The 12902-nt window shown below is 42.8% G+C and overlaps 1 protein-coding gene across 1 annotated transcript in view; it reads left to right on the top strand.

Annotated features, from left to right (window-relative positions):
• Positions 1 to 12465, top strand: part of RNF150 (ring finger protein 150) — a 306711-nt gene extending 294246 nt beyond the window's left edge. The window contains exon 7 of the mRNA XM_032333473.1: positions 12371 to 12465. Within this exon, the coding sequence (XP_032189364.1) occupies positions 12371 to 12450 (80 nt within the window). The 3' untranslated portion in view covers positions 12451 to 12465. The remainder of the gene's footprint in view (positions 1 to 12370) is intronic.
• Positions 12466 to 12902: the final 437 nt, after the last annotated feature.

Genomic DNA, 12902 nt, shown 5'->3' with positions numbered 1-12902 from the left:
AGCACCCTTTTGAAGGAAACAGAAATTCAGATGAAGTAACTTGCAAGTTCTCAGTGGTAACTTGTCCCCACATTGGGGCAGCATCCTTCTCAGTTTAGGAATGGATGACATTTATCTTTTTAAAGAATGTATTTATTTTTTTATTTGAGAGAGAGACAGCACAAGTGGGGTGAGGGGCAGAGAGAGAAGCAAGCTCTCTGCTGAGCAGGGAACCGGATGGGGACTTGATCCCGGGACTCCAGGATCATGACCTGAGCCAAAGGCAGATGGTTAGCTGACTGAGGCACCCAGGCACTCCAGAAGGATGGCATTTAGCTTCTTCCGCTTTCTAAGAGTGGTACTGATGATCCAGACAGGGCAAAAAGAAAGACAAGAAAGGCAAAGCTGCCTGGGACTCAGCAACCTGATGACAAGCCGCTAATGGACTGCTCTGATGGTAATGCACAGCAAAGTTTATCTCAAACATTCAGGGTTGAGGAAAAGTGCCCATAAAGCCCTCCACTTAAAACTTCCTTTAGCGGGGCACCTGGGAGGCTCAGTGGGTTAAGCCTCTGCCTTCGGCTCAGGTCAGATCCCAGGGTCCTGGGATCGAGCCCCACATTGGGCTCTCTGTTCACCAGGGAGCCTGCTTCCCCCCTCTCTCTGCCTGCCTCTCAGCCTACTTGTGATCTCTCTCTCTCTGTCAAATAAATAAATAAGATCTTTAAAAAAAAAAAAAAAAAAAAAAAACCTCCTTTAGGGACCAGTCCCATTTCATCTGTTCTTTGATAGCAATCTAAGAAGACTGAATTTCTTTTTTTAATTTTTTTTAAGATTTTATATATTTATTTGACAGACAGAGATCACAAGTAGTCAGAGGTAGGCAGAGAGAGAGGAAGGGAAGCAGGCTCCCCTGGAATCATGACCTGAGCTGAAGGCAGAGGCTTTAACCCACTGAGACACCCAGTGCCCCAGAAGACTGAATTTCAAAATGCAGTGGTCAAAATACTACTACATTTTTTAGTGGAAGGAGCTCCTTCTTGAGTCTTGAAACCCTACATTTTCAGTAATTTTTTTTTAAAGATTTATTTATTTGACGGAGACACAACAAGAGAGGTAGTACACGTAGGGGGTGGGAGAGGGAGAAGAAGGCTTCCCACCAAGCAGGCAGCCCGATGCAGGTGTTTCACTCTTTGGTGTACATAGGGATAATTTAAAATGAAACATTAAGACACCAGCCAGTCCATGAACCTGTCTTGACTTTTGTAGTAGAGTGTGTTTTCCAAAGACAGACACAACACTATGTATCCCATCCCACAGTGTTATTTACAATGGGGCATTTGACTCTCTGGGACCTCTGAGAATATTTCTAGTGATTGGACGCATTGGAAGTGATGTTATGTCATTTCCAAGGCTAGATCATAAAAGGCAATACAGCTTCTGCCCTGCTTTCTCTTTAGGGACATGTGACCTGGAAGCCCAGCTGATCTATATGAAAGTGGGCTAGGAGCATGTGGAGAGATGATCAAGGGATAGAGACCAGGGAACCCCAAATGACCTAATTCCCAGCTATTCTTATCTTCCCAGCCCAGGCACCGGACATCTCAGTAAGATTTCAGATGAATCCCGCTCGTGGTCTTCAAGCTGCCCAGCAGGGAGAGATGAGCTCTCTTGCCAGCCTTGCCAAATCGCAGACTTGTGAACAAAATCATGTCGTTAATGGAAGCTGCCAAGTTTTGAGAGAGTTTGTGATAGTTGTAGCCACAGTTGATAACGAATGGAATCTTGTACTTACTTAAAAGATTACTTTTTCCGAGCAGAGAGACAGTAGGTGGAGAACAGGAGCATGAGGTGGAATCCAGAATGGGTGTTTGGGGTGTGAACACATTGATGATGACAGACCCTAAACTGACAGATACGATAAATGACTTAGATTTGGTAAACCTCGGGCAAACTCTGCTGGAGGTACCATGACTGGAGAAAGCAACGGACAACAGCTGCAAGTAGGCATTGCTCGTTGGTTAGAAAGTTCGGGCAGAGATGCCAGATCTAGGGCTGGAGACACGCAGGCAAACCCGCAGTGTCTCTGATGACTGTGCCCAACTCCATTCACAATCACCATCGTAACGGGGACTCTTCCCTGTATGGTCTACAGCCCTGCGTTCAGGCTTCCCACTTTGAGTAGATGGAAATGCATCCCTCTCTTCTAGATCTCCCTACCTCTTGACCTCTTGACCTCTTGCCCAGATTCAACTTCTCACTCCGTTCGTCACCTGATTTTATCCTCAAGTATGTATACATTCTTCCTGTCTGTCTAGGTCACAATTCTTACCGTTACTTAATCAATATGATTGGATTCTATGTATCTCTTAACCTGGTGCCAGTCACATTCCTAAAGTCATGGTTACAATATGTACCAGATTTTCTTAATCCTTTGCCTATTTTAGATGTTTGAGTTGTTTCAAATCATGTCTTTTTTATAAATGACTGAGGATGAATGTCCTTGATTGAATATCAATGCTTGTCTCCTTTCCTTTTCCCTTAGATAAGTTTGCTAGAATTTGGAATGATTGGATCAAAATGTGAATACTGTGACATGCGTAGATTTATATCTCAACCCTCCGAAAGACGTGAACAATAGTACTCCCACCCACCCCCCAACGATGTCTCAGTCTACTTTGCTGCTAAAAGCAGCCCCATCCTAGAAAATCAAATCTCTCTCACAGAGACCTCTTATGACTAATAGAAAATCAGTTGGCCTAGAGCTCCTTAGGCAAAAATATGATGTCAAGGTCTTTTTAAAGGAATAATCCAAGGACGCCTGGTTGGCTCATTCATTAAGCATTTGCCTTCGGCTCAGGTTATGATCTCAGGGTACTGGGACTGAGTCCCACATCAGGTTCCCTGCTCCGGGCAAACCTGCTTCTCACTCTCCCTCTGCCCACAACTCCCCCTGCTGTGAGCGCTCGCTCTCTCTCTCTGGCAAATTAATAAATAAAATCTTAAAAAAAAAAAAGGAACAATCCAGAAATTTGAAATATATGAAATATAAAACAAGAAAATCAAGGAAGAAAACAGTGCTAAAGACTAACATAAAAATATGCTTAGTCTCATAAACAATGATGGGATTGCAAAGCAAAACAATGAGATCCATCATCTTGGCAAAGTCTTAAGACTGAAAATGTTCAGAATTGATGAGGCTATGGGGAAACACCTTGACAGAATCAGTGAGTTAGAAATATTATTTTAATAAACTTATTACTTATTAGTAGTAGTCATGTAATAATTTTTTAGTTGTTAAAAATAAAATTAGTTAAATTTTCAGATTATCTGGAGGGTGATCTGAAAATATAAAAAATTTGAATATATATTCTTGACCTCATAGCTCTACTTCCAGAGTGTATTCTAAGAAGATAACCAGACAAGTGTGAAAAAAATGTGTTTACCAACAAGGATGTTCATTACAACATTATTTATCATCGTAAGAACTGGAAACAATCTAGAGTCCAACAATAGTGACTTTTGTTCATTTTATTTTGCTAAACACATACAAAGTTTTACAAAGGTACTAAGAAAATCTTCCTAGGAGATTTGTTATTTTCTGGACCCAGGTCAATGTCACATGGCAACATAAATATTTTCTACAAGGTTTTTTTCCCTTGTCACAAATTCCATATGTACTGCCTTGAAAAGAGGCCCAATACATCATATAAAAAAAAAAAGATGTTAAAAGAAAAAACTTCTATCACATTCTTTCTTTCTTCCTTCCTTTCTTGTTTCTTTCTGTGAGGCATACTCTGTGGGTATGTGAATATAAACCTCAGACCTACTAGTTGTTACCTCTAGAAGAAAATACTGTGTTAGAGATTTCTATATACTTACGAGTTGCTGTTTTGTTGCTGTTTCTTTCCATGAATTTTCAGACTTTTTATAATCAGCAAATATATCAAAGACATTTCCATTTATTAAACAAAGCATTTCTTACTGATTTACTCATTAAACAAATAGCCACTGAAGGCATACCTTGTGCCAGGCTCTCTCCTGGACAATGAAGCCCAAGATGAGTAAGAAGTTCTTGGAATCTAGGAGGAAAAACAAAGAGCTGGAAGGTTCCATGACTTTGCTAGATTTACATATATGTTAATGAATGATGCTTTGTGAATGAAAGGTAAACTCTTTTGGGACCCCATGGAATTCTGGGGTCCCTCCCCAGCTGAGCTCTTTATGGACACAATCTGCTGTCGTGTAGATTTCTGTAAGAGGCTAGGAGTGGAGGAAAGAGAAGAAAGGATGAGTCATCCTTTCTGGTGTTCAGGAAGCCTGACACCCAGGTCTCCGGCCTTAGGCCAGGACAAGTGCACTTTTAGAGACGGTGACAGTTTTCGAGGCTGAGGTGGAGGCACTCACAGGCAGGTGTGATGGCTTCCTTTGAGGTAGAAAGCACTCTCTTCTTCCTGGGAGATTTGTTATTTTCTGGACACAGTTAGGTGAATGTCACATGGAAGTAGGAACAACGTCTACACAGCTTTTTCCTTCTCACAAGCTCTGTGCGACTGACACACGGATTGTCTCCTGTGTACATCAAAGCACAGAATCATAAACTGCTTACTAAAAGAGGGAAATTGACGTTTTCCAGAAATTGCCTGCAGAGAATATTCCTTATGATGGCAGCAGACCAAGACTGGCCATACTTCCAAGGCCTCAGGGAATGCCAGCTACCGCAAACGGTGACATGGGAGAAGGCAGCTGGCCAGAGGAGAGCAGTGACAAGGCTCAGGCCGGCCTGGCTTCTGGACTTCAAAGGCATAAACTTGCGTTTTTTAAATTCAGCGACATGTCTTGTTCTGCCTCTCATGCACTGCACACTGATGTCATTTGAGCAATTTCCCCCATTTTAAAAGGCAGGGCTGCAGACACAGAGGGAACTTGGTTTTGACTTTATTTTTCTGGCATTAAGAGGGCCTACTGGGGCAGCTGGGTGGCTCAGTCGGTTCAGCATCTGCCTTTGACTCGAGTCATGATCCCAGTGTCCTGGGATCGAGCCCCACATTGGGCTCCCTGCTCAATAGAGAGTCTGTTTCTCCCTGTCCTTTTCTCTGTGTGCTCTCTCTCTCTCTCAGATCAATCAATCAATCATTTTTAAAAGAGGACTTACTTTCTCCTAGAAAATAAATAATCGCCATGTTGCTAATTACTATAATTTCTTAGCCCCAGCCAGCTTTGCAGGATTCAAAACAATTTGTGCTGCTTATTGCAGATTCTCTCAGAGCTCAGCCCAACCCGCTTTACGTGCTAAAGGACTCAGAATCCTTTTTTTTTTTTTTTTACCAGAGAGAGGTGGGGAGAGAGCAAGCACAGGCAGACAGAATGGCAGGCAGAGGGAGAAGCAGGCTCCCCGCCGAGCAAGGAGCCCGATGTGGGACTCGATCCCAGGATGCTAGGATCATGATCTGAGCCGAAGGCAGCTGCTTAACCAACTGAGCCACCCAGGCGTCCCAGGACTCAGAATCCTTAAAGAAACCCAAAAAGTAAGAGTATCCAGAACAGTGAACAGTATCTCAGATAGGCCTTTCTTCCTTATGTAAATCTCAGCATGAATTCCTTGCCTTGCTCAAATGTGTCTACAGATTCTTGCTGGACTGTGAGGCCCAGCATCCCCACCTCCGCCATCAATAAGCTGGATGCTGACTCAGCCATGGGCCAGGCCCCAGCACTGACCTGAGAACCTAAGGATAACCAGTCACCAGTGCACAGGTTTTGCACTGACTGAAGCTACTCCAACAATCCTTTGATCCAGCTCATACTTATCTGGTATATTCACTGTGCCACTAGTACTGAGCATAGAAGAAAAAAAAAAAAGAGCCCAACACTTGGAATTTGACTCATGTGAAGACAGGTAAGATCTGTATGCAAATACTTCCAGAAGAGCTCCAAAAAGAATGTGGTGGGTGCTACAATGGAGTTCATTTTAAAATGCTAAGATTTGCCTGGGGAAGAACGAGTCCCAGCATCCTGAAGTTTCCTTAATTAATCATAAATGTTGGTTTTGTTTGTTTGCTTTGGTTTATGAGTATCCTTCCCGCCAGCCATGCATAAGGGCAATTGCTTTCTTCACTGATTTAATACAGAAATTTGCTAATTGAAATTTGCTAATTGAAAAGAAAAGAGGGAAGGAATAAGGAGAGAGAGAAAAAGAGAGAACAGAGAGAAGGAAGGCAGCATATGTAGCAGTTGAAAGCTTCATATTGGAGCATCTGGGTGGCTCAGTTGGTTAAGCATCTGCCTCCAGCTCAGGTGATAATCCCAGGGTCCTGGGATCGAGCCCTGCATTGGACTCCCTGCTCAGTGGGAAGCCTGCTTCCCACCCCCCTCTCTGCTGCTCCCCCTGCTTGTGTTCCCTCTCTCACTGTGTCTTTCTCTGTTAGATAAATAAATAAAATCTTAAAAAAAGAAAGAAAGAAAGCTTCATATTTACAGAGTGCCAGGATTAAACCTCAACTCCTGTGAGGTATGTATCCTGTGTGATCTCAGGCAACTTACTTAACTTCTCTGTGCTTTTATTTTTTTATCCTAAATATAGAAGAAATAATACCTACCTCACTGAGATGAACAAAACCTTGAGTTAATATTTGTGGATTTAGAACACTGCCTGGACAGAATAAGCACTGAATGGGCATTTATTACATTTTTAAAACCACAAAGAGAAGAAATATTCATTGAGGAAGAATTAAGAAATGATTTTGAGAGCTGTTTGGGGGCTCAAATGTGTAGATATTGGCAATTATTTTGATGCTTTATGTTCAGAATAAAGAATAGAGAGTCAAGGCAGAGAGGCTGAAGCAACCAAAGCAAGGAATGCGAATCTCAGACCCGCAGCCAAATTGCGCCTGCCGTGAGGGAAGCTAGTTCATGGGCACGGCCCCATTCAAGAAACCTCCTGCACACACACACACACACACACACACACACACACACACACACACATCTACACTGCCATGGACTTCCAGAATGTATATCGTCCTCCTTCATTTGACCTGGAATTCCTGGGGAACAGGGACTGCTTTCTTCAGGCTGTATTCCCAGTCGCTTGGCTATATGACTTTGGACCCGTTGCTTGGCTATTCTGTGGCTCAGCTCCCTGATAAGTTTAAAGGTGATAGTGGCAAAGCTCTTTAACAGTCCTGTTGCATGTGTTACATGGGACAAGGCTTTAAATGTGCTTTGTGCAATGCCTAGCACATTGTAAACCCTTGGTGACCATTCGCTCATATTATTATAAAAGCCAAGCATGTTTGTGAAACCAAACAAGGTAATGATATAAAAAATGTATAGCTCAACTGGAATCAGAGATCATCCATGTGTCTACAGTGCATTTGGTTAAGAAAAAATGTAATTTAAGGGATGCCTGGGTGGCTCAGTGGGTTAAGCCTCTGCCTTTGGCTCAGGTCATGATCTCAGGGTCCTGGGATCGAGCCCTGCATCGGGCTCTCCACTTGGTAGGGAGCCTGCTTCCCCCTCTCTCTCTGCCTGCCTTTCTGCCTACTTGTGATCTCTCTGTGTCAAAGAAATAAAATCTTTAAAAAAATTCCTGTAAAAAGAAAAGAAAAAAATGTAATAAAAAAAAAAAGAAAAAGAAAAATGTAGCAGCCAAACAAGAATGAGAGCTACAATCACAAACCAGAGAGATCTCAAAAATATAATGCTGAAGGGAAAATAAGAGGTTTTTATGGCGCAATACCATGTATGTTTAAAAAATTAAAATATTAAAAGATAGAAACAAGCACATGACACATTTTTGGGGGCTAGAAATATATAAATACATGTTTGCAAGGTAGATGGGATGAAAACATGAAGTAGGTGGAAGTGCTTAATTAAGCAAGGGACAAGAATGGGTATATAAATGGGAGATGGCTCTGGCTGGGAAACGCCTCCCTCCAAAGATGCCACGCCCCAGTCCCTAGAACCTGTAACTGTCCCCTTAGTTGAAAGAAGGGGCTTTGGATCCACTTAAGGATCTTGGCGGGGGAGAGCAATCTGGGTGATCAGGGTGGGCCCTAAGTACAACCACTAGTGTCCTTAGAGCAGAGGCAGAGGGAGATTTGAAACACACAAAGGAGAGGGCGGGAGAGGGCGGTAGAAGGCGGAGCAGAGAGAGATTTGAAGCTGCCCATCTTCAAGACTGGGGTGATGTGGCCATAGCCAAGGAATGCCAAGAGGCCCCAGAGGCTGGAAAAGGCTCCATAAAGCCTCCAGAGAGAATGTGGCCCGACACCACCTTGATTCCCACCCCGGGGATATTGATTTCCGACTTCCGGTCTTGGGAACTGGGATAGAATCAATGTCTGTTGTTTCAAGCCACTAAGTTTGTGCGCATGTGTTACAGCTGCCACAGGAAACGAGCGATGAAGAAGGAAAATAAAAAGATAAAAAAGTCACTTTACATGGATGTATGATTGCAGATGGCTATGAACAGAGGCAGGTAGACCATGAAATTCAGTTCACTCACAGTCCTAAAAGGACAATAAAACAAACAAAACACTGACAATAGTCACATAAAATGCCATTGTTAGTTATATTGCAAAATGTATTTAAACATTCCTCTTATAATGTCCTTATGTGTTCCTAGAGGACTCCTTTAAAACTTATTCAACAGGGCACCTGGGTGCCTCAGTCATTAAGCGTCTGCCTTTCCATGGGGTCATGATCCCAGGGTCCCGGGATGGAGCCCCACATCAGGCCCCCTGCTGGGTGGAAAGCCTGCTTCTCCCTCTCCCACTCTGGCTGCTTGTGTGCCCTCTCTCGCTGTATCTCTCCCTGTCAAATAAATAAATAAAATATTAAAAAATAAATAAAACGTTTTCAGCATAGTTAGATGGAGCAGCTAAGGCATCAGATTCCAAGTGAGCAAAGACATAAGCAGACATGTCATAAAAGAGGAAATGCAACAGAACAGCAAATACGGAGATCGCTCAGCCTCCAGGCTACGCAGTTTAAAACAATAATGACATTTCATATTTTTGCCCATCAAAATGACAGATTTCTTTATTCACTGTAAATTTTACATTTTTCACACTTTATTTTTAGCCTGCTTTTTACCACTTAGCAATTTATCTTCTAAACATGACTTTGAATGAAATGAGTAAAATAAATACTGGAAAAAAAAGTGACAAAATTGGCAGGATCCCGCATTGCTGACGGCTATGTCCTTGGAAGAAGAAATCTGGCAATTCGGAGAGCCTTATATCTTTTCAGAGGCTTTTTCTTCATTTCAGTTTTACTTCTAATGTTTTCTAAGGAAGTGATCCTAGTTGAGGAAGCACAGTGATCACCACAGAATCTAAAAGAACAAAAATGAACACAAAGACGTGGCCCATGGCTTGTTTGTTGTTGTTGTTGTTTGGCTTGCTTTTTTTTTTAAATAAAGTTTTATTGGAACACAGCCACATTTATTTGTTTACATATTGTTCTTGGCTGCTTTGTACCAGTCTGGCAATGCTGAGTAGTTGTAAAAGAGATGTATGTCTCACAAAGCCAAAAACATTTACCGGCTGGCCTTTATAGAAAGAGTATGCTCATTTCTAGTTTCGATTTGGGGATTGGGTTAGTAAACTACACCCAATATGACTCCTGGACTATTTTGCCTCCCGTGAGAAAAATGTTCATAGGAAGTTTGTTAAAAAAAAAAAAAAAAAAAAGGAAAAAATGTTTCATGCTATGAGAAGACAAGAGGATACAGTGTAATAGGAATTATAGAGTTACAGTTATGTAATCAGGATAGTTACAATCATTTTTAAAAAAGACTGCAGGGAAGTATGACAAAATGTTAATATTAGTTATCTTCAAGTGATGGATAATACATGTGATTTATTTTTGTACCTTCTCTTCTGTGCTTTTCTTCAATTTATGTTAATTCAGTTATTCAGTGTAAATTAATGAACTTATTCCACCTTAAAGCATATAAATAAATATCAATTAAAAATTGAAACTAATATTAAGTGAGCCTCCAGTTCACTAGATTTTACAGACTCTTAGATTAAAGATACGGTTATGTATAATCACTAATACCTTCCCCTAGCACTTCCGGCCCCCTAAAGAGAACACATACCAACCAGAGTTTCAGATTTTATTTCCATTCAAATGTATACTACAGGAAGGGTCTTTCTCTGTTTCCACCCTCTTCTGGTGAGTGGACACATGTCGGCCTCATTTCTGGCCCCTGTCCTATTTTATAAGAAAAAAGGGAGGCGTTCTAGAGAAGAAACACGTAGAATTCCACTAAGGTGTGTTAATTATACTGGCAGCAAGTTTGGCCTCAAAGTCCCTTTTCCTTCATTTCTTTATTATCCGCTTGTGACTTGACACCACTTCCAAGGGAAAACAGATGAACTGAAATAAATGAATGACAGCCTGGGCCAGAGAAGGAAGAAGCAGAAGTGAGGCTTTGAGGCTAGGCAGACAAGGAAGGAGACGGGGAGACAACAGCAGATGACTCCTTCCTTCCTTCTGAGGTTGACGCCGTGTAGATTAAAGCTGCCAGAGGAGAGTAGAGATCTGTCTCCCATCCCCCTCTCGATGTGGGTATGTGAACTTAGCTCAAAATTGAAGTAAAACTTCTCCCCACCCATCAGAATGTTAAGGGTTTAGCTAAAGAATTATGCTTAATTCAAAACCATCATACATAAAGAGCACAGTGAGTAAGATAGAAGTGAGAACAAAATTACACTCAGAAGGGGAGATCAGCCAAAGTAGTTTCACTTCCCATAATCACTTCCTATTATCTGTAAGGCCTAGAAAAATTGCAGCATTAAGCTTTCTGAACTGACTGGGGAGTACAACAGTTCCCCAGTCTTTGGGGGATAAAGGGTTGGGGGTGCTGATTCGGTTCCAATTAGGCACAAGTCACTGCAAAACACCAGGTAGCCCCAGGCCCTCATTCCTCTGCCCGCTCAGCCTGTGTACACAACTCCCTGACCCAGTGAACACCAGACACTTGGGGGATGGACAGCATGGAAAAGTGAGCGGGAGAAAGTGACGGCCACACACCCATCACGCACCAATTTGCTACTTACTAATCACGTCTCATCTCTCAGCCCCACCAACAGATTAAACTTAACTCCCTTCCTTGGAATCAATACCTGCCACTAAGAGTATAGTTCGCTCTCATTGCATCTCTCTTCCTTCATGAAAAATTTCCCAGACTCCAAAGTGGGGTCTAGAAAGGAAGCCCGAGTTGGAGGGACTCTGTCCATTTCTTCAACAAATGTTTATTGAGCACCAGCTAGGTTCCTAGCACAGTTCCAGGCTTTGGGGGATACAGCGGAGAGAAAATAAATAAAGATCCCAAAACTTGTGGGACTTTAGATTCAAACAGGGTCAGGGACACTAGGGAGCAGAGGTAGTAAGTAAATGATGTTGCAAGAAAATAAGTGATGAGGACAAAAAGGAAGCAGAAGAGGGTCAGGGGGAATTGGGAGTGGGTGTGGAGGGCTCCATCCGCACCATTAAAGAGGATGGTCAGGCCAAGCCTTATTAAATAAGTAAGCAAAGACTTGAAGAAACTAAGGGAGTTAGGAAAGGAGCAGCCCTCCTGCTGTAAGTTAATAGCTTTTCAGATATTCCTCCCAGGACCTTCACGATGGAGCAGTTAGTGTGCAGTCAAGTCTGGCTCTTTTCCGCAAAAATGAATAGAGAAGCCATGCCAAGCCCCAGGGGAAAATAATCACTACAGTGCAGTCTTGAGCCAGGACTTCCTTTTCTTTACCACTGCATTTCTTAGAGCCTGGCACGTAGAAACCACTCGATCAATCTTTGTTGAGTGAAGGACTAAACGATTACTTGCTATCCATAAATAATGTGCAATTGGAGACACAGTGGCCAAGGACATCGGAGCAATGCTTCAAGTATGCCGTGCTGGTTTCCCGAACTGACCCTCACCTTCCTGCTGTGCTCAGCAGGGGTTCTGGGTGCCCAGCCCAGAAGTGTACATCACTGGTGCTGGGAGAAAGGGAGGTGCTTGGGAACATTTCTCCAGTGGCAACACCTATTTTATCTCGGTGGTGTGGGGGGGGTGTCCACAGCTTTGTTCTCTTTAAATTAACTTATGAACTACCTATGCCATGCCTATTTTAAGCTAGCCAGGGCTAAGTCCTGGAGTGATGGAAGTTAGGTCGTGTGCAGTGGAAGGCAGCCTCTAGGATGGTCCTAATGATCCCTGCCTCCTGATAGTCTTGCCTGTTCTTTTGAGTGTGGGTGGGATCTAATAACTGCCTCATCTCTAAACAAATCCAATATGGCAAAAGGGATGATGGATCACTTTTAAGATTACATTACAAAAAGACTGTAACTTTAGTCTTGCTCATCATCTCTCACTTTCTGTTTTCTTTCTCTCTAGTCCTTGCTCTGGGGAATCAAACTGCCATGTTGTGTGTGGTCCCATGGAGAGTCCACATGGTAAGGAAGAGATGTCTCTGACCAATAATAGTCTGCAAAGACTTGAGGCCGCCCCCCTCCAGGTGAGTGACCTTTGAAGCTGATGCTTTTTACAGTTGAGCTTTGAGAAGACCAGGACCCCAGCAATACCTTGATTGCAGTCTCTGAGAAGCCCTGATCTGTGCCTAGGTTTTTGACTCTCAGAAATTGTGATGGGGGGTGCCTGGTGGCTCAGTCAGTTAAGCATCTGCCTTTGGCTCAGGTCATGATCCCAGAGTCCTGGGATCGAGTCCCACATTGGGCTCCCCACTCAGCAGAAAGCCTTCTTCTCTCTGTCCCTCGGCATGCCACTCCCCCTGCTTGTGCATTCTCTCTCTTTCTCTCTCTCTCTGTCAAATAAATAAATAGACTCTTCAAAAAGAAACAAAGAAAGAAAGAAACTACAATAGGATAAGTGTTTGTTATTTTAGGCCACTGAGTTTGGGGGTTATTTG

Source organism: Mustela erminea, chromosome 2 (assembly GCF_009829155.1).
Source record: "Mustela erminea isolate mMusErm1 chromosome 2, mMusErm1.Pri, whole genome shotgun sequence".
In the NCBI taxonomy this organism is placed as follows: Eukaryota; Metazoa; Chordata; class Mammalia; order Carnivora; family Mustelidae; genus Mustela; species Mustela erminea.
The sequence above is the reverse complement of the archived record's forward strand: the minus strand, read 5'-3'. Positions and strand labels throughout refer to the sequence as shown.